The sequence below is a fragment of the Sinocyclocheilus grahami genome, unplaced genomic scaffold (assembly GCF_001515645.1).
Source record: "Sinocyclocheilus grahami isolate Dianchi unplaced genomic scaffold, SAMN03320097.WGS_v1.1 scaffold353.1, whole genome shotgun sequence".
Classification (NCBI taxonomy): Eukaryota; Metazoa; Chordata; class Actinopteri; order Cypriniformes; family Cyprinidae; genus Sinocyclocheilus; species Sinocyclocheilus grahami.
In genome coordinates this window covers 376543-403976 of record NW_015505532.1, presented here as the reverse complement: position 1 = coordinate 403976, position 27434 = coordinate 376543, and the positions used below count along the sequence as shown (strand labels likewise).

Here is a 27434-nt window from a genome sequence, read left to right as displayed (position 1 = left end):
CCCTTGTAATTCAGTACAGTGATCTCTGTGTTTTAGACCTGTTGACTATCTGTATTACCAGCACTCGATTTCAGTTCAACGTGAAATTTTATGAAAGGAAATTCTTTAGGTTTTATTCTACAGTATACTTTGCTTAATCTTGCACATCTTTAAAGTGTAACTTAATGTTGAATTGTTCTCCTGTATATAAATGCTTAATTTTGTCTGTAAATTGGGAACGATGTGATGACTGATTTTGTAATTTAAAGCTAAAATGTGACCGAAGTGATCGAAAAAGACAAATTAATGATGAATTAAATGGGGAAATGCAGGTCATCATGTCCTTATAACTTGTACATTTTAAAAAATGGTGATATTTTTACTTCATATTGATGATGATGATCATGTCTAGTGTCACTGAAGGAATGGTTTATAATTAATTGCTCTGTTTATTATGGAATTAAATGACAATGAACTTCTATGTCTTGTTTTAATCCGTTGTCATGCATGTTTCACAGATACTTTGATTTTACAGGAGCAAGCATTGGTGTGCGTTTGGGGTAGAACCGTCTGATCAAGAACAGGTTTTTAGAAACCCTTTTTTGTGTGTATTTTTGCAATTCCGCAGAAATATATTTTCTTAAACTCACAAATGAAAACAAGCTGGTGCTTTTTAACAGATCTTTATTGGGGGGAAAACCCCCCAGCATGTCAGTGGTTAGATCACAGTAGGGCAGTTGTGTCTCTGACAATGCAAGCGGACTGAAATAAAATATTTTTCGAATAATATAATCAAACCAATAACATAAAATGGTCTTCTACTCATTACAGAAACAAATACAGCAACAATAAATAACATAACATGCTTAAAACAAAGAGACATTAGTGGATCGGGTGATTCAAATCATACACATACAGTAATCAAATGTCACACCCAGAAAAGTGATGTTTGTTATTCAGGCAAGTGGAATCAAAAATAAATAGTCACACTTGGTTGGAAGGGCACAGGACACAGAGACAGGAAGGGTGTAAAGAACAGCAAACTGGGAAATGCCGTAAAGCATGATGAAGGTGAGTGATGATGATGGTGGTAGGTGGGCACTATATCTAGCAGCCCACAACATTCCCGTTCACCTGACTCTGTGTGCGGCTGGGCATTGGACTGCGAGGTGCCATACGCTGGGCCTCTATAGAGTTCCCTCTCACAGACAGGTGCTCCCATCTACCCTGTTTTAGTGCATTAGTTGAAGAAATGACTCTCAGAGTAAAGATCTGTTGATACTAATTACAAGATTTAAAAACAAAAATGCATCTTTAACCTGAATGTAGAATATTGTACTGAAATGATGCTCTATTTAAATTTGGAAGCTAGGTCAATTTCTTTGTATGACAATCAAATCAGTTAGCTTTCTAAACCAATTTTTATTATTTCTTTTTTTTTGGAGGAAGGCACAGTTTAGCATTAGACTTAATGTGGAAAAACTCACCCCAATGCCAAAGTCCCAGCTCAGGCCTTTGGGCTGCATGGGCTTCACTCCCAGTCTGTGGCACACCGTTCCTGAGCTCTCTGATGGATAACCTGGCACTTTATCAGCGATTATCCAAACCTGGACAGATACATTACGACCACTTTCCAGTTTCATAACCATCAAAGCAATAAAACCTAGGAAACATTATTATTTATATTTGGGTAGTTGGACGGGGGTGTATAAGCTAGTAAACCTTAGGAGGAGAGTCCCAAAGAAAGTGGGTAAAGGAAAGATTAATGCTATAACAGAAATGCAGGATGAAATAATAGTGAAAAGAGGAAGCCAAAGCTTTCAGCATACAGAGCTGTGCAACATGTACAATGAGAACAACAAAGGGCCTAAAATTGAGCCTTGTGGTACACCATACTTTTGTTAGGTCAGATATCTTTTAATTTACACTAATGAAAAGGTAGTGATCTGCTAGGTAGTCTAGAAGAAAAAAAAACCCTGGTTACATAAGATCATACAAAATTTTAACGTGCAAACTCACTACCGCAATGTTTTTTATTCATCATTAATGTTATATTATTTTAAATATATACTTGAAGTACACATCATGTGCCTCCTTTTTTCACTGTTTGTCTATGTAAGATTAAATGTTCTTTAGTGGTTTTAACGGGAAGTAAAAGGTTTCAAACCTGGTCCAGTGGTCCAACAGACACCTTACACACATTACTTGAGATGAGCTCCCATGCAGAACCCTGAGGATAGCTGGGTGTCAAACCCTGTCTGTACCACAGATTATCTGCAAAAAAAAAAACATACACACACTGAGCTCAAACTTGATTGGAGAGAGATCTGCTTTCCATGTGCTACAATGTTCTCAATGGCATATTGATTACTGCTTACTTGTTCACTGCATACTGCCTACTACTATATCTCTCTTCACACTTCATAATGAGGAGAAACAGTCACTTAGAGCCTGTGATTCCCCATACAGCTTGATTCAAATAAATAAACCAAATAAAAAAAAGAAGTGAGTGGGAACAGTTGTCTCACTGTTTTCATCCACAGCATAAACGGAGGTCCTGCCCACAGACACCTGCCTGAGCGTCTGCTTCGGGGGAGATGGTATGTGATACCAGCACTCACCTGAGAAATCAAAGAAACCTTAATGAGTCATTTGACAAAATAAGTGTGCCTGTAATTTTTCGTTTTTCTACATGTAAATAATGACATAGCACAAACAATAAAGTTTTATGAAAACAAGAAAATAGTATTAAGTGTTTTAAAAGACTTGTTACTTGCATAATTTCTCCTTATTTTAACAATATATGTAATTTACCTTAAAAATAACTTTTTCAAAGTGCAAAAAGGTCTTGTACTTCATGCACTGAATCACATTTATCAACTGCTGTAAGTTGCTCAAATTGGAAAACCAGAACCAGCAGTAGTTTACATATTGTAGAATGTCCATCATTTTCTAGTTGAAAACGTCACGCTTTCCATCAGGATGATCCTGTGATCTCACCAGCTGGATTGTGGGCAGACACGGAGCCCCGGTAGAAGACGGCACCGTCCCTGGCGATGGCCCACACCTGGTGGCCTCCTCCTATGCAAATAGACTTGAAGGGCTGGTCTGTGCCCACATGGAGCCAGGAGTTACCCTGTGGTTTCAGAGATATGTAATTTACCTTAAAAATCACTTTTTCAAAGTGCAAAAAGGTCTTGTACTTCATGCACTGAATCACATTTATCAACTACTGTAAGTTGCTCAAATTGGAAAACCAGAACCAGCAGTAGTTTACATATTGTAGAATGTCCATCATTTTCTAGTTGAAAACGTCACGCTTTCCATCAGGATGATCCTGTGATCTCACCAGCTGGATTGTGGGCAGACACGGAGCCCCGGTAGAAGACGGCACCGTCCCTGGCGATGGCCCACACCTGGTGGCCTCCTCCTATGCAAATAGACTTGAAGGGCTGGTCTGTGCCCACATGGAGCCAGGAGTTACCCTGTGGTTTCAGAGAGTTAGAGGTTAGAGGACGCCCCATCGAATATGCGCACTAACTCAATATAAGAACAGAGACGAGAGGAGGATATTCATTCTGAGGAAAATTACAAATAAAAACCCCAAGAAGTCAATACAAAGGATTTGTCTAATAGCTTCTGAAGTCAACGATATATGCTATATATTCACTTCATATGCTCCGTTAAATGCTCTCCAAAATGATAATGTCCCTCCCCCTAAGTCATACATACTACCCTTTAAAGGTTTTTAAAATGTAATTTATTCCTGTGATGATAAAGCTGAATTTTCAACATAATTTCTCCAATCTTCAGTGTCACTGAAGTGTTCTTATAAGCGGATTTGCTGCTGAAGAAACATTTCAGATTATTATCAATGTTCAAAACAATTGTGCTGCTTAATGCTTATGTGGAAACTGTGATGCATATTTTTCAGGATTCTTTGATGAATAGATTTTTAATGTGTTCTTGCTGAATAAAAATGTTTTGTGTATTAATATTAATTTGTATATTTTTTGTTCTATTCGACATTATATTTGAGGAAATGATATCATCATAGTATTTTTCAATACATTGCTAGTACATATTTACATTTTTATTGGTCATGTCACACTCTATATTTAAAAGTACAAACATATTGGCTGTATATTTAAAAAATATGACAATTAATGTGGTGTGAAGGGGTGTAATTAATTCCAACTTGCACTGACTTTAAATTTCCATGTCATGGGTTATTAATATTTTTTTCAGTTATGTGTTATTTATGTCTACGGTACACTGAAACTGTTTGATAGAACCAGACATTACTTTTCTGGGACTTAAAGGTGGGGTAAGCGATTTTTCAAAAACGCTTTAGAAAACTGATTTGGGCCGACTAGCAAAACAAACTTGTAGCCAATCAGCAGTAAGGGGCGTGTCTACTCATGATGTGGAGAAGAGAGCGTACACAGCACAAGACAAACATTAGCGAGCCGAGCGACAGAAAGATAGAGATGGCGGATAAAAAACAAAAGAGGAAAACGTCTGCGGAACAAACGAAGGCTTAAGGCAATAAGTAGGACCCGTGCAAATATCGGATCAGCTTTCCAGCGCTGGAGAGAACTCAAAGAGCGGAAGGCCTGCGATCGGACGCCGAGGTTGCTTTGTTTCTTCTCCATAGGTGAGTAACACCATGTATGCGCCGCAACAGCTAAAGTCTGGATGCGAAAAAGCGACCATTATCGGATCAGCTTTCCAGCGCTGGAGAGAACTCAAAGAGCGGAGGACTGCGATCGGACACCGAGGTTGCTTTGTTTCTTCTCCATAGGTGAGTAACACCATGTATGCGCCGCAACAGCTAAAGTCTGGATGCGAAAAAGCGACCATTGAAAATCATTTGAAATTTTTGTCAATATGTCATGAATAGAATGCAGCAGCAGTTTTCTGTCGGGGATTTGTCGTGTTGCGCTGCATCCAGTGCAGACCATAGATATGTACAGTGGGTACGGAAAGTATTCAGACCCCCTTAAATTTTTCACTCTGTTATATTGCAGCCATTTGCTAAAATCATTTAAGTTAAAAAATGTGAACTAACCTAGCCCACCGCCTGCGTCGCACAAAGTCCTTCATCGTCTTATAACCATGAAACGTCCTGAACGAACATAAAACATATATTAGCTTGAGATATATAAATGTCTAGTTACTGTTCTGTTAATAGGTTTAAAGTCAACATACACTTGGAAATCTGCAGCATACTGCCAGCCCTCTTTATCTGTCCCTCCTGGGACACCGTAGTCAACAGCCCAATCAGAAACCTGTGAGAGTGAGATGCAGATATCAGTCACAGACAATAACTAATCGATACAATACTCCAAATGGTACAGTGCACTAGAAATACTACAGGCTGCTCAAGAATGCAATCTTTTTGCGAGATAGTGTGCTGTTGTACCCATGTCCACTGCGGTGAGGGAGGGCTGGTGTTGTCTTTGGTACACTCTCTCAGACCTGAAGCATCGCTCCACATGTAACGATCTGTGGGAAGACCCCTGCGGACCACAGCAGACACGGAGCGTTTACAGCAGGTACAGTAAACAAGCAGCAGAGCTCAGTGAAATGACACGCACTTGTCTGTGTATCCTGCCATTGGGTTCCAGCGCTGGTTCTCATAGATGGACACACTCCTCACATCACTTATTGCTTGGTTAAGGTTTTCATTTCCTGAAATGAATGAGATTCAAACAGCGGGCAGAAGCAACTAGATAGAGTTTCTCTAAAATAAAGATTTGATATGCTGATCCTGAACGAAAGCACATTTGAAATGAAAATACAAATGGGTAAATAAGAAAACACTGGGTCACATTTCCTAACTGTGCATGATATACATGAATTTGTGTGAATTATGAGTAAAAATGGATAATTCTCTTGATTCTGATTGGTTGAGCCCTGATATTAGTTAACCACAACTGTTTCTGAGGAACTACATTGCATTACACTTAATGTGCTCTGTTTTATTTTGTAAAACTACTACGTATATGGAATAACCATTTTATAAAAGCAATAAGCCCTGTGAAGGCGTGGTTTACAGTGAATTTATAACAGCTAAGGGGGTTTTAGCTGTTATACAACAACGCCCCTTAGCTGTTAAAATTCACTGTAAACCACGGCTTCTTGGGGCTTATTGCTTTATTAAAAGCAAATCAGTTTTCATTAATTATTTAAATGAAGGAGAAAGGAGATGATTTGGGTGCGTTTTACGCAAATTGCGAGTAATCGTGCAATTATTATAGTGAATGAGACCTAATGTTTGGGAAGATCAGCGACTATGTTTTGAATACAGTACTAGCATACTGCTTACTGTGCAGTGTATATCCTGCTGCAAAGTTCAGCTTAGAACTTATACTGGTCTAGACTGGTTTATGCTGGTTTGAAGCTGGTCTGACTGCTGGACCATGATGCAAATCTTGGTCTTTCTGGTTAAGCAGTTCGACCAAGAAAGCTCTGCTAGTGAAGCCTCATGGGAACATCAGCACACCAGCAACCAAACCAGCATATGTTCATCTTGCAGGGTCAAACCTAGATGTAGGTTAGTAAGAGGGACAGGGATGACAGCAGGGTGCATGTTTACCCTGAGCAGACGGTCCCCCGCCGCCCCCCGTGTAGACCCAGGCGGTGTGATCGTGAGCGATGCCCCACACCACACCCAGACTGTTAGACTCCACACAGAGCAGATGAGCAGGAACCTGACGTCGGTGAGGGAGGGCTGGTGTTGTCTTTGGTACACTCTCTCAGACCTGAAGCATCACTCCACATGTAACGATCTGTGGGAAGACCCCTGCGGACCACAGCAGACACGGAGCGTTTACAGCAGGTACAGTAAACAAGCAGCAGAGCTCAGGGAAATGACACGCACTTGTCTGTGTATCCTGTCATTGGGTTCCAGCGCTGGTTCTCATAGATGGACACACTCCTCACATCACTTATTGCTTGGTTAAGGTTTTCATTTCCTGAAATGAATGAGATTCAAACACCGGGCAGAAGCAACTAGATAGAGTTTCTCTAAAATAAAGATTTGATATTCTGATCCTGAATGAAAGCACATTTGAAATGAAAATACAAATGGGTAAATAAGAAAACACTGGGTCACATTTCCTAACTATGAATTATGAGTAAAAATGGTTTCTTGTAAAATGGATAATTCTCTTGATTCTGATTGGTTGAGCCCTGATATTAGTTAACCACAACTGTTTCTGAGGAACTACATTGCATTACACTTTATTTGTTCTGTTTTATTTTGTGAAACTACTACGTATATGGAATAACCATTTTATAAAAGCAATAAGCCCTGTGAAGGCGTGGTTTACAGTGAATTTATAAGATTTAATTCATTAATTATTTAAATGAAGGAGAAAGGAGATGATTTGGGTGCGTTTTATGCAAATTGCGAGTAATCGCGTAATATGAGTAATCCGTGCAATTATTATAGTGAATGAGACCCAATGTTTGGGAAGATCAGCGACTATGTTTTGAATACAGTACTAGCATACTGCTTACTGTGCAGTGTATATCCTGCTGCAAAGTTCAGCTTAGAACTTATACTGGTCTAGACTGGTTTATGCTGGTTTGATGCTGGTCTGACTGCTGGACCATGATGCAAATCTTGGTCTTTCTGGTTAAGCAGTTCGACCAAGAAAGCTCTGCTAGTGAAGCCTCATGGGAACATCAGCACACCAGCAACCAAACCAGCATATGTTCATCTTGCAGGGTCAAACCTAGATGTAGGTTAGTAAGAGGGACAGGGATGACAGCAGGGTGCATGTTTACCCTGAGCAGACGGTCCCCCGCCGCCCCCCGTGTAGACCCAGGCGGTGTGATCGTGAGCGATGCCCCACACCACACCCAGACTGTTAGACTCCACACAGAGCAGATTCCACCCACAAACACATTTTGGCTTCTTTGAGGCAGTATTTCATGTTCTAGTTATATTCTCTTTTTAGATGTATTTAGCGTAATTGTATATAAGTTTAATGTCGTCACCCTAATCAATATTAATTCATTTAAAAGCCCTCAAATCAAGAGATATATGGCTCTGATTAAGTTATGAATTATACTGTAAATCATTTCAACTGATTAGTTACCTTTTCTTAGTAACCTGCAGTATAACTAACTCTCTATTCAAAAAGTACCTTGGCTAGTTTCAAAGTAATTGCTAATCAGTGTTGGAGGTAACGCATTAACGCGAGTTACATTTTTGAGATTACTTTTTTCAAATAACTAGTAAAGTGATGCATTACTTTTAAATTTATAAGAAAATATCTGAGTTACTTTTTCAAATAAGTAGCGCAACTTACTTTTCTACATACTTTTCTTACGTTTTCTACAGTGACCAAGAGGGGACTTGTTTGGTTCACTTAAAGCGTTAGTTCACCCAAAAATAAAAATTAGCCCATAAATTACTCACCCTCAAGGCATCCAAATAAGAGAGTATACGTTCAGTGAACTTTTTATATAGCTATCAGAAATTCAAAAATCCACTTAAATATAGTTGGCTTATGCTGACAAGTACACCGAAAGGTATAAGTATATTTGGCCTATACTTGTACTGAATTTAAAAAAGTACAATTAAGTATTCTAAGTTTATTTACTCTTTTGATAAAGTAGCCTATTAAAGGGTTAAAAATTACAATTCTGTCATTAATTACTCACCCTCGTGTTGTTCCAAACCCGTAAGACCTTCGTTCATCTTCGGAACACAATTTAAGATATTTTTGATGAAATATGAGGCTCCGGGGGGTGAACAAAGGCCTCCTGTAGCGAATCGATGTGTTTTTGTAATAAAAACATCGATATTCAAAATGTAATAATCACATTAATGTAGCCTGCGCTCACTGTTGTACACAGAAGCAGTTCTGGGCGGATGACGTATGAGTTCGACTTTGCGCATGCGCCGCTCAGAAGTGACGAACGCGAAAGTGCAGCTGAGAGATCAAAACCAAACAACGGTCACTAATTAGAAGTACAAAACGAGGATTTGTAAAGAAGAATGTCGGAGGATTTCGCTATAAGCCAAGAGGAGACTGGTTTTCCTTTGCTAACGTAAGGAAACTTTGCTTCCTTTGCTCCTGTTAAAAAACGTTGGTTTTCACGAGACTCACCGGCGCATGCGCAACTCTGACCTCATACGTCATCCTCCCAGAACTGCTTCTGTGTACAACTGCTGGCGCAAGCTAGATTCAAGTGATTATTACGTTTTGAATATCGATATTTTTATTACAAAAACGCAATAACTCCGACTGGATTCGTCTGAAAGAAGAAAGTCATATACACCTAGGATGCCTTGAGGGTGAGTAATTTATGGCCTAATTTTAATTTTTGGGTGAACTAACCCTTTAATTTTGTTGTGGCCGTGTCATATTAACTCGTGGGAACGTGATAGTATGTCGTGGCCACGAGATCATTTTGTCGAGGTAACGACATCCTTATGTCGTGGCTTCGAGATTCTTTGTTGAGGGAACGACATATTTTTCTCGTGGCCACGAGTTTAATGCATATACAAACCTGCATGACCATAGTAACACAGGATTATCAGAGATGGAAAAAACATTATTATTATTATTATTATTCTATTAACTTGTTAGGGCTATATTTTTATATTTCATATAAATATATTTTATTATTTCCCCTTTCAATTCATGTATTGCTTTACCTAATTAATGTTCTGTATAATTATATTTGCTACCATATATTTTGCAAATACTGTAAATGCCTGACAATTATGCCAGTACTTTATGATTGTATTTATGACCGTGTGTGATGATAAATGAGCGTGTTGTGTTTTCATTTACAAATGAAACTACGTGAATGATTCATTCCTCAACGAAAAACTATAATGTTTATAATTATTAATTCGCTAAAACTGCACTTCCAGAAGGCTATAAATTCCAGTCAGCATAATCAAAAATTGATTGGCATGTCGAGCGTTTACAGTAGGCTATTATTTACAAAACTAGTCATAATGTTATGTAAAGAGATCGAAATGAAGGGAAAAAACGAATAGGCCTATAAAAGCATAATAACAGGCTAATAATAATAATAATAATATACAAATATTACAGAAAAAGACAATCAGTTAATAGACACAGCAAGACTGTGAGATGGATAAAAATGTTTTCTTGTAGGCCTATTTTATTTGATGTACTTTATGTAACATTTATTCATGATAAACTTAATTTGAATGCTGTCTACATCGCGTGCAATGGCCTACAGTCCGGTAGCCTAAGCCTATGGTTAATATAATCATTTAATCATGTAATAAGTTCTATAATAATTAATACCATAATTTCTTAATTCAAAATAAAATATTAATAAATCCATCTCTGATAATCTTGTGTTACTATGGTCACGCAGGTTTGTTTACGCATTAAACTCGTGGCCACAAGAAAAATATGTCATCAAAAATATAACTTTTGGGGTTTTTGTTATTGAAAACAAACAAGCAAGCCCAGCCCAGGTGACCAAAATATTTTAAAAAGTAACAGAATGCATTACTTTCCATAAAAAGTAAAAGTACTTTTAAAAGTAATGCTCCACAAGACTGCTGCTAATAATGGCCAAACTGTATAGAAATGCCAACTATTTAAACATCAGGCTGTGTTTCATGCTTTTATAATATTGTGTTGTTAGCTTAGCATCATGCTAATGCCAAACTCTATGGAAATCAATTGTGATTAAAGTCTTCTTGAGGAGCACCATTTGTTTTGGCACGTGAAGGACAGTGAAGCAGCTCACTAGGTTTAGAACAGAGTTATAGTGCGAGAAAACGGCCGTCAGACAGACAAATGGGGACGTTCTTACATGTGGTCGCAGGGTAAGTACTGCGCCGGGGCTTCCAGGCTGGGTGACGGCTCATGCACCATGACGTCACCTTTACATGTCACAGCCCACAGGGCCTGTTTGGATGGATGCTCTCCAAGACCCCTGGACGCACAACACGACTCGTTCAACAGAGACAGCTGCAACGGTCACACACAGACAGAAAGCACTCGTCACTCTCATTCTGCAGTGCAATCAAAAACACCCTAAACTCGTCAAGAAGATTGATGATCATGAAAATGTTGGGGTAAAATGTGTTTTGGGGGTAAACAAAATCACAATGCAATAAATCTTTGTTTCCTATATGCAAATACATATATATATATATAGTGCTGTCAAACGATTAATCGCGTCCAAAATAAAAGTTTTTGTTTACATAATATGTGTGTGTATTGTGTATATCTATTATTTATATAAAAATACACACACATACAGCATGTATTTTGAAAATATTTACATGTATTTACACTTAGTGCTGTCAAACGATTAATCGTGATTAATCGCATCCAAAATAAAAGTTTTTATTTACATAATAAATGTGTGTATACTCTGTATATTTATAATGTATATATAAATACAAACACATGCATGTATATATTTAAGAAAAAATGTTTGTTTATATATTAAATATATATTTATGTATAATATAAAATATAAGAATATCAATGTATATACATGTAAGTATTTAAAAAATATATACTCTGTGTGTGTGTGTGTGTGTGTGTGTGTGTGTGTGTGTGTGTGTGTGTATATACAGTGGGTACGGAAATGGATGCGATTAATCACGATTAATCATTTGACAGTACTAATTTTTTCCCTTGATTTTGTGCAGAAATGTGTTTTTCATGAGAGGAATTTATTTATTTATTTTTAATTAACATTATGCAAATACAGGATCATGACTGGTAAGATGTATGGATACAGTTCACAGTTCATCACGTATGTGCTTTATGTCACATAGAGATCCTTTTAAACAGATGTGCTGTTCACAAGTGCATTTTACCCAGGTGTTGAAGTCTTGTTGAGAGGGAGTTGCCAGTAAAATTGGGAGTCTCTGTTTGGTTCTCTCTGGCGTGTAAACAGCCATAGTGTACAGAGAGTCCCTGAACACGGGCACCAGGGCCGTCACCTCCTTTATCACAGCATACAGATACTGACACACACATCAGAAGAATCATGGAGTTATTTACACTAATACAGTCTGAGAACACTTTACTTCAACAACACATTTTGATCTTAATTCATTCATTTGTAAAGGCATTCAATTAATGGTTTCACAAACTTTTTTATTCCTAAACTTTTAAAAATGTAGTCAACTTGTGCCTGTTGATATATTGTTATACTGATACACTGTTGTGTTGCTTAATTGTATTGAATATGCACTTGTAGTGTACTTCAAATCTTAAAAGTGTATTTAAAAAAAAATCTTATTGTAGATAATATATCAATGAAATAAAAGGCCACTTCAGTGCACTATAAGAGAGACACGTTTCTCACACTTTTAAACTTTACAAAAAGTTATGTGTTAAGTGATGCCAAAAATTGATATTTATGATGAATGTTTTATTACTGATAAGAAATGCGGTGTATAATGATGGTTACAGCACAAATGCTGATTTTGTTTTGTGGATCGATATGTTGTTTTTGTCATTTTTTCCTTCTTTTTCACTTAAGATTGTGTTTCTTTTGTTTACAGTCCATAATGTTTAGTAAAAAAATTTTTTGCTGGATTTCATGATTTGGTTTTGATTCTTTTTTGTAGACTTACTGTAGATACAGTATTCAGTGATCTAGTAAGTTTGAGTGGCGTGTGTGATTTTTTGAATTTAAAACTTAATGAAATGTTTTCATTTAAAGCACATTTTAAATGCTTCATGCTTTAAAGAAGTACACTTATTTTGATGTGTTGGCTAACATACTAAAGCACATTTAGGTACTTGATTATAATTTTACTGTAGTGTGTTATTTGATATTACATTTAAAGTTGATATTTTTAAAATGTATTCAATTGCAACTTAAACTATAATACCGTTTCATATTAAAAAATTGTATTCAGTTTGCACTTCAGTATATTCTTTCAATTATATTATTTCCACAATAAGTAATCTTTGTGCTATAATGCTAAAGTACACTTATTTTTCACAGTCGCACCTTCTTCTCCTGGTCGTGAGTGTAGTAGAGGTAAAGGATGTCTCCTGTCTGAGCTCCAGCACCGGTGACCTGCTCCAGCATCACACTGACATCCTCCCACTGATGAGGCATCCAGTCCCTCCACCAACACATACAACCTCTCGTCACACGCACAGACTGAGAGACACACACACACACACACACATATACATCAGTGTTTGAGATGTCCCATTGACTCTTCCTCTCGTGTGATGCACAAAGGCCTGCTCACAGTGCATTTACCTTCTCTATAGAAGCATCTCTCTCATCATGCTGGGCTCCTCTTGTCCGAGTGTCTGTGTCCAGAGCACTGAGGGCAGGTGTGATGGATGGAGAGAGCGGCCCGGGATCTGACAGAATCAGAGAGAAAGAGACTAGTTTCTATAAAACGGCATACAGAAAAGGGAGAATTTGTTTCCCACCACCAACCTCCCTGTCCAATTTTTTCATTATTTTTCTGACATAACTGAAGGAGTAACACCTTACACAACTATTTAAAAAAAGTTTTTATAAGAAGCATTTTACGCTCAACAAAGCTGCACTTATTCAGTCCAAAACACACACACACACACACACTAAGAACACTAACATTGTGAAATATTATTACAATTTAAAATACATGTTATTTAATTGCATATCTTTTTTAATTTATTAGTTATTTATTCTTTTTATTATTTATTATTATATAGTTTATTGGTTATTATATAATAACCAGTTAATAATTATTTATTGATGCAAAGCTGTATTTTCAGTCTTCAGTGTCACATGATGTTTCAGAAACCATTTTCATATGCTGATTTGCTGCTCAAGAAACATTTCTTAATTATCAAAGTGTTAAAAAAATGTATGCTGCTTCATATTTTACTGGAATTATTTGCTGAATAGAAAGTTCAAAAGAACTTAGAAAGAATTTATTTGAAATAGAAATATTTTGTATTATAAGTATTTATAAATCTTTACTGACTTTTGAACAATTTAATGTATCCTTGCTGAATATAAGTATTAATTTCTTTCAAAAATGAAAATAAATAAATACGTTTTTTTTACTGACCCAAAACTTTTGAACAGTAGTGTACACTGCCCTTCTCAAGCTCAATAATTCAACTCACAGAACATAAAAAACACAGACAATATTTTTTTCTACAGATTTTAAATAATTTTAACAATATTGACTGTAACAATGTTGTGGATTATGATGATTTTTGCTAGTTAAGGATATTGGATAAGGATATCAAAAGTCAAAAATATTCCCATCTGCTGTATCTTATAAATCTATTTCTATATTTATAAAAAATATAATCTATATTTGTATTAAAATGGGGCATGCGTTTTGCTGTAAGGCATCATCAACATCAAGCCTAGTATAACAAGTTTTGATGCATTATTCTTGAACTTATACCACTGTAAAATTGAATATAGTGCATGAGTTTACACATTTATAATTTTTTATAATTTATAAATTTTTCTTTTATCACTTTACTTGAAGCCTTTATATATAATGCAATTATAAAAGTATTCATTTTGCTTTGCAATGCACCTTATAATGTATTATATACTCTCATGAATAATTGAAATCAGTTATAATACTTGTCTATTCATTGTTAAACCTTTAGAAAGTATAATGCAGCTATATATATATATGTGTGTGTGTGTGTATATATATATACATATAAAATCCTGTACATAACAGTTTTCAATTTTTTTAATGTAACAGTTTATTGAGAATATAAAAGAAAATCTACAACAAATAACAACAACAAAAAACCCTTTGCATATGTGTTTTTTAATTGCTTTGCATATGTGTTTTTTTTTAATTGGGTATCATTTTTGAAACTTTAGGCTTTTATGCCTCATAAAATATGATAATAGTGAGAATATGGAGCTCAGACTCGAGAAGGAAAAATCACCTTAGTTTTATTAAGAGACACAAACTGAGCCAAAATATGCAATTTGGTGCAGTTGCTAATATTTCAAATATAATATAAAATGCTATACTATGCAATGATGACTGACAGATGAACAAATAACTGTTCCTCAAAAGCCTTATGTATTGTATTTGATACATTTTAAGATTATTTTCCTGAAAAATGATGTACGGATAAAGTAAAGCTAAGTTGCTTCAGTCCAGTAAATAGTCTTCTTGAAATATTAATAACAATATAATGGTTATTCTTATGTTTACTTCATTAAAATCATTAAAGACAATTTGAGACAAAAAGACACGTGTATCATGACCTCAAGGTGAATGTTTTTACAATTACACTAAAAGACCTTTTACTTGCTAAAAATGTATGGACTATCAATCAGACAGAAGGCATGTAGTAGATACAGCAGTTTTTTTTTAGCAAGGTTTTGATCATGTTGATAATTCAGAGGCCTTAGATGCATGTATCAAATATGATGTACTAGACTTTATAGGGTTTTTAAATACTCTCTGGAACCTATTTAAGTATGCCTGGTCAGGAATTATAGCAAGGTTTTGATCATGTTGATAATTCAGAGGCCTTAGATGCATGTATCAAATATGATGTACTAGACTTTATAGGGTTAAAAAAAAAAGAAGAGTGTAAAACTGAATGTGCTTTAATGTTTCTACTTTAAATTCATAAACTCTGTGTAACAAATCAAAATCTTTTTTAAATACTCTCTGGAACCTATTTAAGTATGCCTGGTCAGGAATTACTGTTCTGTACAGTGTTTTTCAACTACCTGGAATGATTTGTGCTTTCACTGCCATCAAGCTGAGCTGACACTGCCACCCATGACCTGCCAGTGACCTCTGTGGCTGTCACGCCATGACGAAAATACACAGTGCGGTCATCGCTGCCAACCCCCCATACCTGTGTCACAAACAAACACACATAAAATAAACTGATATTTTATATCACACCAGCCACAGTCTCTCAGTTCTTACAAAGCGTCTTCAAGCTGAGATATCAAAACATATGGGTCAAAATAGATAACACAACCTAATGGGACAAACTATAACAAACACTAACTAATGACCTTCTGGTGTTTTGCAGCCTTTATTTTACTAACTTCATATGTTACAATTTAAAATATATTATATTATGTAATATAAAATATATAATAAAAAATGCAATTACATTTTAAAGTATAAAAAATATATATTGTAATAATATTTCACAATATTACTGCTTTTAACTGTATTTTTGATCAAATAAATGTAGCCTTGGTGAGCATATTTCTTAAAAACATTAAGAAATTTTACAGATGCCAAACTTTTGACTGTTAATGTATAAACATTTGAAGTTCTGACTGAAGTTTGAATGGGTGTTACACTTCTGGTCATTACACAGAAATATATGACCACAGAATGCTTGACTGACCTGTTATTTATCACAATCAAGCACTAGACAGCCAAACAATAATAAATTACAATAAAATCCCCCATATCAACTGCATCATAATGAAGCTGGCATCAGAAAATCATCATGCTATGAGACGATCTTCTTTTTATGTGCTGACATAGTTCTCATAGACAGGATATTGTTTCTGATTAAGCCAAATTGAGGAACAGGATCAAATATGAGCGTCGCAGCTGAGCTGAACACATAAGATACACGGCCCGCGCGGTTAGTAATGAAATGTGAAGTATGGAATAGTGGAGAGCGGCCAAACTCAAATTAGATGCTCCCATATGGCTGTGTGCGGGCGAAAGAATTGGAGGTGTATATATATGGCTGGGCTGAGATGGAGGAGGCAGTGGGCAACAAGAAGAGCCAGGTGGTCTAAGGTTCCAGTTACAGAGAGAGAGAGATGCAGAGACGAAGTTTGCATCGCTTGCAAACTCCACACTGAGACTCAGCGGCTCTAGTAACCAACACCCACGGACACCCGACTCTGCCAGACCATACATGCCCGTCCCGGCAGGAGGGAGGGGTCAGTGTGAGCTGAAGAAGGTGATTGGACGATGGGTGTTTGTGCGCATAAACAAGGACAGTGAATACAGTCGGCCTGCCGTGCAGGGAGCACATATTGGTCAGAGGATCTAATGATGGTTAATCCTCAAAGCTACATGTGAGAACAGAAGTGTAATTAGACCTGTCTGGCCCCCACCCTACCTCAGAAGGGTGTCCCACAAGGACAAGTACTGGGACCACTAGAGTTGTCCACACAGGAGAAAATGATTATTTCACCAGATGAAATATGATATCGGCAACAGTGATTAAAGCATTGTGTGAGTGCACTGAACTTATCCAGATTGATACATCACTTGTTAGTGGAGTTTGCTAAGGCAAATATCACTATTATTGCTCGTACTTATGGTAAATGATTTGAAAAACCCATAACCCTATGTAACTCAACCTGCACTTTTTGCTCTACAGACATGAATGATACCACAAATCATGCGGTGATATGACTTATGATTTTCACCTGGTGGACAATAAAACCATTGAAAAATCCTATGGACCTACTTTTAAGTATCTTAGCCATATCTAGAGACCAGAATATCAAATTTGGCAGTGGATGTCAAAGACAAAATTCTAAGGCTCTCTCCTACATGATGTCAGCATTTTAATTAAGTTATATTACTTTAATGTCATTTTAATATTACTATAATGTAATTACTTGAAGATTTGAATTCATCTTGTCGCCCTATTGAAATTGCACTCAAGCCCCCTAGTTGCCTCTGGACCATCTGGCTGTACACTGTTGTAAAGTGAGTGTGTGTATGTTTGTATTGTTAGAACGGCAGTATAACATGATACCTCACTGATCTCACCTGGTCATTGGGCCCCATGCTAAGCATCACCATCTCTCCACCAATACTGATCCAGCCTGAGCCAGTAGGATTGTGGGAATTCACACCCCTCCTGAACCAGACCTATCACACACACAAACACATTGCATTTACACATTGCACACTGCGTTTACTGCATTTTCTTATACACTGTGTACTTCCTTTTTTTTTTTAAGTGTATATGAAACTCATTATGAAACAACAGATATTTCAGTAGCATGCTACACTGACACACAAGGCACGAGTTATCATCTGAATCATTTTTACTATTAATACTACTTTCAATTCATTCAGCATGCTAGATCAGGGGTGTCCAATCCTGCTCATGGAGCGCCAATGTCCTACAGAGTGTAGCTCCAACCCGCTCCAACACACTTGCCTGGAAGTTTCTAGTGATTCTGAGGAGCTTGATTAGCTGGATCAGGTGTGTTCAATTAGGGCTGGAGCTGAACTTAGCAGGACAGTGGCCCTTCTTTAGGTACTTGATGAAATTGGAAGATAACATTGCTTTCAAATTACTTTGATGGTAGGAAAATAACGTAAAGCATTTATAGAGTAAATAAATACCATCTTACTTTGTTGTCTTTAGTAATGGCCCAAACGACAGTGATTCCCACTGCAACATGAACAGCTCCTTTCTGATTTGGAGGCTGCACTAGCTCCCACGATGAGCCTGAAAACAAAAATGATGTACTTTTAAAGAATATACTTAAGTGTGAACTGAATGTAAATGTAATGTGAATGTTATTGTAATAAATAAAATTAGATTAGGAAACACTATTCATGATTATCTAGTTGCTTATTAGCATGCATATTACTAGCATGTTTATTAGAAAGCACATATTAATGCCTTATTCTGCTTGACCATATTTTAGATGCCTTAACCCTACACCATACCTAAACATAACTACTAAATCTACCTTATTTACTATTAATAAGCAGCAAATTAGTTTATTGAAGGAAAAAGTCATAGTTAATAGTGAATGTGTGTTCCCCAATCTAAAGTGTTACCATATACTTTTATGTCATTTCTATTGAAACTTGTACTGAAAGTGTCCTGTTAAGACACTTGAGCAGAACTGACTTCATACATGCACTAAAAATCACAAAAACACCTCCTGACTCAAAGACGTTGAGCAAAAACGACAGCAGCAACCTCCTGCAGCATTTGTATTGACTTCAGAAATGTTAAGTTGTGGCGCAAGTGACCACATGTTCTTTAGGACCTCTGTATGTTCATACCTCTGTCATGCTATTGACATGACCGTGACCGTGATCAGTTTCACCATAAATAGCAGTGACGTGTAAGTCATTCAAAACATGTACTGTATGACGTGCATACTATATGTGTGAATTCAAAGGACAGGAATAAATCTGTCAGTGTCAGACCTTTAGGGCAGTCTTTACTGATGCCCGTTCTGGCCAGCAGTTGTCCATCCCAGAGAACGAGCCATAGCAGGTCTTTCGGCCCGGCGCTGACCTGCGCCACCTCTCGGGGCACCTGGATGGGTTCCCAGCGCGTCCCCTCCGGGTTCTGCTGTCTGATGCCTGTGCGGAACCACAGCTGTGTAGAGATACACACACACCTCAGATCTGTGTGGTGTCTTGAAGAGTTTCTTAACACGTGATAAAAATGACAAAACATTCAGCGAGTGTTTAAATTAACCACTCGGCTGGGAAATTGTCCACATTCTTGTTAGCAAGTGGTAAATCTATAAAGAGGTGTTGGCTGAGCTCAAAATATAAATCAGACATCACAGAACAGCAGTGAGCTCTAGTGGTCACAAATCTGTAATGCAACTGCAAGTCGGTGCTGTTCCTTAAAACTAAGAGCATTTAAAAAAATCTGTTTTTGTTCCCTGAATAAAGCTGAGATAAAATGCCATAAATATTAGATGACAAACATAAACTTAAATGAGAATTAGAAGGCAACAGCATTAGCAGTTAATTGAAATCAAATTTAAGAGTACTAAAATGACTAAAACTGAAATAGATATAAATTAAAGCAAAATAGAAATAAAAGTCATACAAAAGACAGAAGCATATAACGAAATGACTAAAATTATAAAAATATAAAAATAACCAATTCAAAATAGTAATAAAGAACAGAGCAGCAGTGACACACACACACACACACACACGATGCGCAAAACTCCGCATTTGAACAGTCAATAGCAAATACTTAAACTAATAACAAAACAGTAGCTGATTCAGAAGCGCCAGATTGTCATAGCAAAGTCAGAATTACCTCCTCTCCTAGGTTCACGAAACGGTCGTCCATAAAATGCATTGCTGTTCTGTTGCATCTACTTTGGGAAGGCCAAATAAAGTGCTTTTGCGTTCGCCTAGAAACACACAGTGTCTCCCTGACATGCTGCTTCAACACTAACTGCAGTTACTGAAATCACGCCTTCTTTCTTTGCGTGAACATTTGGGTGGCATTATGCAAATATTTCCACATAGTGAGGTAGATATGTGGGGGCGTGTTAGAACGAGCCGTTTTAGGGGGGCGTGGCAGAGTCTTAACTTTGATAAAGAATATCTCTTTGGTTTTGAGACTTTAGTCTTTGCAACTTCAGGGATCTTATCTATGCACAATCAGCTTGTAACACTCCAAAGAGAAAGGAAAACTTGAAATCGCATCATATGACCCCTTTAACCTGCTTACTGGTTAAATGACTTGTTAAATAGAGCTTAAGCTGTGAAATTCAGTCATTTACCACAGAAAATTATTTTGATTTGTCTTTTGTTACTGATATATGTTTTGTTTATTCATATACACTACTGTTCAAAAGTTTGAAGTCGGGAAGATTTTTTATTGTTCATGAAGGAAGTCTTTTATGTTCACCAAAGCTGGATTTATTTGATCAAAAATACATTATGACATAAAATACACATTGTAAATAAATACCTTTTTCTATTTGAATATATTTTCAAATGTAATTTATTCCAGTGACGCAAAACTGAATTTTCAGCATCATTACTCCAGTCAGTTTTCAGTATCACATGATCCTTCCGAAATCATTCTAATATACTGATTTACTGCTCAAGAAACAGTTTATATTTTTGTGGAAACATGATTTTTCAGGACACTTTGATTAAAGTTTAAAAGAACAGCATTCATTTTAAATAGAAATCATTTGTAATATCATAAATGTCTTTACTGTCACTTTCGATCAATTTAATGTGATCACTGACCTGATCAGTATGGTATGTACAGGTGCATCTCAATAAATTAGAATGTCGTGGAAAAGTTCATTTATTTCAGTAATTCAACTCAAATTGTGAAACTCGTGTATAAAATAAATTCAATGCACACAGACTGAAGTAATTTTAATTTTTTTAATTGTGATGACTTTGGCTCACATTTAACAAAAACCCACCAATTCACTATCTCAACAAATTAGAATACTTCATAAGACCAATAAAAAAACATTTTTAGTTAATTGTTGGCCTTCTGGAAAGTATGTTCATTTACTGTACATTTACTCAATACTTGGTAGAGGCTCCTTTTGCTTTAATTACTGCCTCAATTCGGCGTGGCATGGAGGTGATCAGTTTGTGGCACTGCTGAGGTGGTATGGAAGCCCAGGTTTCTTTGACAGTGGCCTTCAGCTCATCTGCATTTTTTGGTCTCTTGTTTCTCATTTTCCTCTTGACAATGAATATACTTAAGTGTGAACTGAATGTGATGTTTTTAGACACTTAACGTTTTATTGTTTAAATTTATCTGAAATCCAATTAGTTAAACTATAGAGTGCTTTTTTGACCCAATTAAGTAGGACTTGGGTACATCTTTATATGTAAGTTCATAATTACTCCTATTGTGTTTGAAATATGGTTAGTGTACTGCTGAATGTACTGTCAGTCATTTATGATAAACTAAAATATACTTATATAATGTAACTTGTATCGTAACTTGTAATGTCAAGTATTTGGTAAATTAATGTATATTAACTTTAAATGTATTATCAAACAAGACTACAGGTAAAGTATAATCAAGTACTTTACATGTGCTTTAGTATATTAAAATAAGTGTACTTCTTTAAAGCAGGACAAAAAATGATTAAAACATGATTTAAAATGTACTTTAAACTAAAACTTTTAATTGACATTATTACATTGCACTTTTTAAACGTATACTTACGTGTGTCTCTTTTAGTGCCTTTAAGTGGCCTTTTATTTCATTAATATATTATAATACAGTTGAGGTCAAAAGTGTACATCCCCCTTTCAGAATCTGCAAAATGTTAATTATTTTTACCAAAATAAGAGGGATCATACAAAATGCATGTTATTTTTTATTTATTACTGACCTGAATAAGATATTTCACATAAAAGATGTTTACATATAGTCCACAAGAGAAAATAATAGCTGAATTTAAGTTCAGAAAGTTCAAAAATTCAAAAGTTTACATCCTTAATACTGTGTTGTCACCTGAACAACTATGTGTGTTAACAACACAGCTGTGTGTTTTTTTTTTTGTTTAGTCATAGTTGTTCATGATTCCTATGTTTGTCCTGAACAGTTAAACTGCCTGCTGTTCTTCAGAAAAATCCTTCAGGTCCCACAAATTCTTTGGTTTTCCAGCATTTTTGTGTATTTGAACCCTTTTCAAAAGTGACTATGATTTTGATATCCATCTTTTCACACTGAGGACATCTGAGGGACTCATATGCAACTATTACAGAAGGTTCAAACGCTCACTGATGCTCCAGAAGGAAACACAATGCTTTAAGAGAATTTGAAGATCAGGGTAAATTTAAAGGGGTCATATGATGCGAATTCAAGTTTTCCTTTCTCTTTGGAGTGTTACAAGCTCTTGGTCCATAAATAAGATCTGTATAATGCCGCCCAAATGTGCACGCAAAGAAAGAAGGCGTGGATTCAGGAACAGCAGTCGTGTTGATGCAGTATGTCAGGGAGACGCTGTGTTTCAGTGCACTTTATTTGGCCTTCCGGAAGTAGATGCAATTAGGAATCATTGGTTAAGATTTATTTACAACAGAACAGCACAACCCAGATGTTCGAATTTGTGCGACACATTTTATGGTCGACAGTTTTTTTAACCTAGAAGAGTACAAGGCAAAAAAAAAAGATATTTAGGCAAAATAAAAAAAATGTACACATCTCCATTCTGTTCAAAAGTTTTCAAAAGGGTTTATGGGTTTATGGATTAAGTTTACAATAGGTCAGGTTTGGATGGGTTGAGTTTAGAGTGGGCTGAGTTTGTGGCGAATCCATAGGTTAAGTTTAGGATGGCTTGTGTTTAGAGAGGTCTGAGATTGTGTCACTCACCCCTGTCTCACTGGATTCTCTCCCACAGCTTTCATCATCCACGTACCAGTCGCCCTCCCACTCCCAGTTAGCAGACGGCAACACAAAGCTGTGAAGAGGTTGTGGGTTCAAGCCCGACTCATCCGTCCACTGCCAGCGGTCTGTCGGGAGGAGTGTGTCTGTGTAACCATCAACTGGGTTCCATCTCTGTAAAACAGACATACAATCACACATACAATTCTTATGGTCATTATTGCTATCCTACTTTTGGTGTATTTAGATTTAGCCTACATTTTGGAATAATATAATAATATAGAATAATATATACTGTAATATATATACCATTTAAAAGCTTGGGGTAAGTATGATTTTAAAAAATATAGTATTACTATTATTCAGCAAGGATGCATTACATTGATCAAAACAGACTGTAAATAATAATTAATAATAAATCTATTTCAAATAAATGCTGTTCTTTTTAACTTTCTATTTAACAAAGAATTTTGAAAAAATGTATCACGGTTTCCAAAAAAAAAATATATATATATTAAGCAGCACAACTGATTTCAACACTGATAATGATAAAAATGTTTCTTGTGCAGTAAATCAGCATATTAGAATGATTTCTGAAGGATCACATGACACTGAAGACTGGAGTAATGATGCTGAAAATACAGCTTTGCATCACAGGAATAAATTACAATCTTTATCACAGATATTAAAATGGAAAATAGTTTTTTTTATATATATTTCAAAATGTAACTGTTTTTACTGTATTTCTGAATAAATTAATGAAGCATAAGTAAGCATAAGAGATTTCTTTCAAAAACACTAAAGCATCTTAATTATTCCAAGTTTTTGGCTAATATATACAGTACATATATTTCATAATTTATATATAAATATGCATTGTTTTTATTGTTTCTGTACTAGTTTACTCTACTTTGCTATTTGATTTGATTGTGCACTTTTGTAATTTGACTTTATTTGTGAATATTAACAGTTTATTTCATTTGCAAAGTGTTTTACATATTAGTTTTACTTTACAACTGCTTTTACTATTGTGCATGCTTTGCCAAAACAGAGGTACTGTATTTTATCATGCTAATAAATCACAAATTAATTGAAGGTTTGCCTAAGATGAAATGTTCCAACACACCTGATTTTCATAGGTCTCTTCCTGATGGCGTATAGGCACTTGACTGGGATACACATGGAGATAAACCTGATGGTCGCAGCCGATGCCCCAGCAGCAGTGTTGAGAGCCCGTCACCCGCTTCAGCTCCAGCAGGAGATCCGCGGCGCGCCTCCAGCGGCCTCCAGCGGCCCACAGACTGAACCCCCGCCCGTACACATCCACCGCCCACAGCTGTGACCCCGACATCATGGGCCCTGGAGGACAGCATGTTTAGACAGTAGGGTGGATTAGGGGAATGTGGGACACTTTTTGCAATTGTGTCTCATATTTCCACATGAAGCCAAAACAATAAATCAAAATATTTTATCATTATGAAATCCCCAAAGATGTTCCCCATCTAAATCAGAAGACATTTTTCAGATATTGCACCTAAAGGGGTGATATGATGCGATTTAAATTTTTCCTTTCTCTTTGGACCTTGTGCCAAAAGAATTTGTGGATTTTCTAATGTGGGACAGCTCATGCTCAAATCTGGGACACTATGTTTTGGGTTAGAAATAGTTTAATATTTAGAAAGCAAACTTCACATTTAACACCCCTGGTTAAATGTGCATAACCATGTTTGGTTAATTAATTTAGTAGGCCTATAGTGTGTTTGCGGTCTTCATCAGTCTGTCTAAAAAACTAGTAGCCTATGTTCACATGTGGAATGTTAAATACAACTTTATATGACAGAAATCATATGCTATTTTTTCAAAGAATTTATTACAAAAAAGGCTGCAACAATAATAATAATCATGTAATGAAGTTAAAAATGTCAAATTGGCAAAATAATTTCATAAATGATTTTTAAAAAGATTTAAACTTTGGAACATGGAAAAGCTGTTCTTAAACGTATATATTCTGCACATAGTAAGAATATGGAATATGTCCATAATGTGTTAAGCAAATTGTAATGAGAAAAACACTTCATAACAGAAACATCGTGGTCCAGTAACCCATTGTCTTCTAGTCAGATGTGTCACCTCCGTCAGATGTGTCACCTCCGTCAGTTCTGTCACCTCCGTCAGTTCTGGCAGCTCCGTCAGTTCTGTCACCTCCGTCAGTTCTGGCAGCTCCGTCAGTTCTGTCACCTCCGTCAGTTCTGGCAGCTCCGTCAGTTCTGTCACCTCCGTCAGTTCTGGCAGCTCCGTCAGTTCTGTCACCTCCGTCAGTTCTGGCAGCTCCGTCAGTTCTGTCACCTCCGTCAGTTCTGGCAGCTCCGTCAGTTCTGTCACCTCCGTCAGTTCTGGCAGCTCCGTCAGTTCTGTCACCTCCGTCAGTTCTGGCAGCTCCGTCAGTTCTGTCACCTCCGTCAGTTCTGGCAGCTCCGTCAGTTCTGTCACCTCCGTCAGTTCTGGCAGCTCCGTCAGTTCTGTCACCTCCGTCAGTTCTGGCAGCTCCGTCAGTTCTGTCACCTCCGTCAGTTCTGGCAGCTCCGTCAGTTCTGTCACCTCCGTCAGTTCTGGCAGCTCCGTCAGTTCTGTCACCTCCGTCAGTTCTGGCAGCTCCGTCAGTTCTGTCACCTCCGTCAGTTCTGGCAGCTCCGTCAGTTCTGTCACCTCCGTCAGTTCTGGCAGCTCCGTCAGTTCTGTCACCTCCGTCAGTTCTGGCAGCTCCGTCAGTTCTGTCACCTCCGTCAGTTCTGGCAGCTCCGTCAGTTCTGTCACCTCCGTCAGTTCTGGCAGCTCCGTCAGTTCTGTCACCTCCGTCAGTTCTGGCAGCTCCGTCAGTTCTGTCACCTCCGTCAGTTCTGGCAGCTCCGTCAGTTCTGTCACCTCCGTCAGTTCTGGCAGCTCCGTCAGTTCTGTCACCTCCGTCAGTTCTGGCAGCTCCGTCAGTTCTGTCACCTCCGTCAGTTCTGGCAGCTCCGTCAGTTCTGTCACCTCCGTCAGTTCTGGCAGCTCCGTCAGTTCTGTCACCTCCGTCAGTTCTGGCAGCTCCGTCAGTTCTGTCACCTCCGTCAGTTCTGGCAGCTCCGTCAGTTCTGTCACCTCCGTCAGTTCTGGCAGCTCCGTCAGTTCTGTCACCTCCGTCAGTTCTGGCAGCTCCGTCAGTTCTGTCACCTCCGTCAGTTCTGGCAGCTCCGTCAGTTCTGTCACCTCCGTCAGTTCTGGCAGCTCCGTCAGTTCTGTCACCTCCGTCAGTTCTGGCAGCTCCGTCAGTTCTGTCACCTCCGTCAGTTCTGGCAGCTCCGTCAGTTCTGTCACCTCCGTCAGTTCTGGCAGCTCCGTCAGTTCTGTCACCTCCGTCAGTTCTGGCAGCTCCGTCAGTTCTGTCACCTCCGTCAGATGTGTCACCTCCGTCAGTTGAATATTTTGATAATATTTCATTATGATATTTTATATTTCTGGTGGAATTGTCGGTCACATGTGAAAGTGTATTCTGTCTGCTAACACGAGAATGTGTTTTGAAATGTTAAAAACCTCTTGAATGTTGTTAAAGATAAAGTTGAAATTATATTACGCAGTCCAAGCTAAAAAAAAAAAAGAGCACATTTTGTTAAAAAAGAGAAAAGTTGGGAGGTTGTATCAAAGCATAGCTCAGTAGCTTAGTACATATAAGATACATAAATGTAGTTTCATTTCTCTGAGTACAAGGTTTTATTTGTTCAATTTTGCACCCTGTTTTGTCCCACTTCTCAAGAATGACTATATATATATAAAATCGTGATGACTTGCAATAATATGTATTATATATTAAATGATAACTCAAAATACAGACGTTTAGTCTCTTATATGAAGTAAGAGATACAGGTAACTGGACACCATTTGGTCAGCTTGCACCTGTCTGACTGGATTCATTATTACAGCCCTATTATTCTCTACTTCGTGCCGTTTATGTTATGTTTTTGCAGATTGCTATCGTTGTCATATCCTTTATGTTTAGTAAACACAGTAACCGACAAGACGGATTTAAATTCCGACACACAAGCGCCTCATATTCTGTTCAAAAGCGATGCAAGCAGACGGACTCATAACTCATAACTTACCTACTATGTAGTTTAATGACTGTGAAGCGAGTCTTCATATATTCCGCGCATTACAAACATCGGAGGGCCGTTTATTTTTATTCCCAGCATTATTCTAAGGGCTCACAGACGCAAAGCAGGAAGTTAACGGTATTTCCCCTCTGATTGGTCAGCGCTCACGGACGTGTCGAAATCTAAGCTTCTGATTGGACAGACCGTGTGAGCACGTATGTTTTTCCGTCTCTCATAT

General features: G+C 37.2%; 1 protein-coding gene across 1 annotated transcript; it reads right to left on the bottom strand.

Annotated features, from left to right (window-relative positions):
• Positions 1-599: 599 nt before the first annotated feature.
• LOC107548677 (tectonin beta-propeller repeat-containing protein 1-like) lies at positions 600-27320 on the bottom strand. The gene is made up of 23 exons (XM_016229464.1): positions 27210-27320; positions 24196-24428; positions 23058-23243; positions 19148-19322; positions 18334-18431; positions 17741-17842; positions 15703-15833; positions 14393-14394; positions 13237-13343; positions 12976-13131; positions 11828-11977; positions 10804-10964; positions 6581-6705; positions 5580-5673; positions 5405-5501; positions 5191-5270; positions 5047-5107; positions 3333-3464; positions 2980-3115; positions 2508-2600; positions 2147-2253; positions 1467-1586; positions 600-1206 (listed from the first exon to the last, which is right to left on the bottom strand). The coding sequence occupies exons 1-23, from the start codon at positions 27241-27243 to the stop codon at positions 1087-1089; spliced, it is 2700 nt and encodes an 899-aa protein (XP_016084950.1). The 5' UTR covers positions 27244-27320; the 3' UTR covers positions 600-1086.
• Between the last annotated feature and the right edge of the window lie 114 nt (positions 27321-27434).

Excerpts from the sequence above, each read along its gene's own strand:
- LOC107548677 (XM_016229464.1), bottom strand. The coding sequence starts at position 27,243 with ATGAAGACTCGCTTCACAGTCATTAAACTACATA. Across the intron at positions 17,843-18,333 it reads CCATTACTAAAGACAACAAA|GTCTGGTTCAGGAGGGGTGT; the intron begins GTAAGATGGTAT and ends TGTGTGTGATAG. Across the intron at positions 3,116-3,332 it reads CCGTGTCTGCCCACAATCCA|GGTAACTCCTGGCTCCATGT; the intron begins GCTGGTGAGATC and ends CTGAAACCACAG.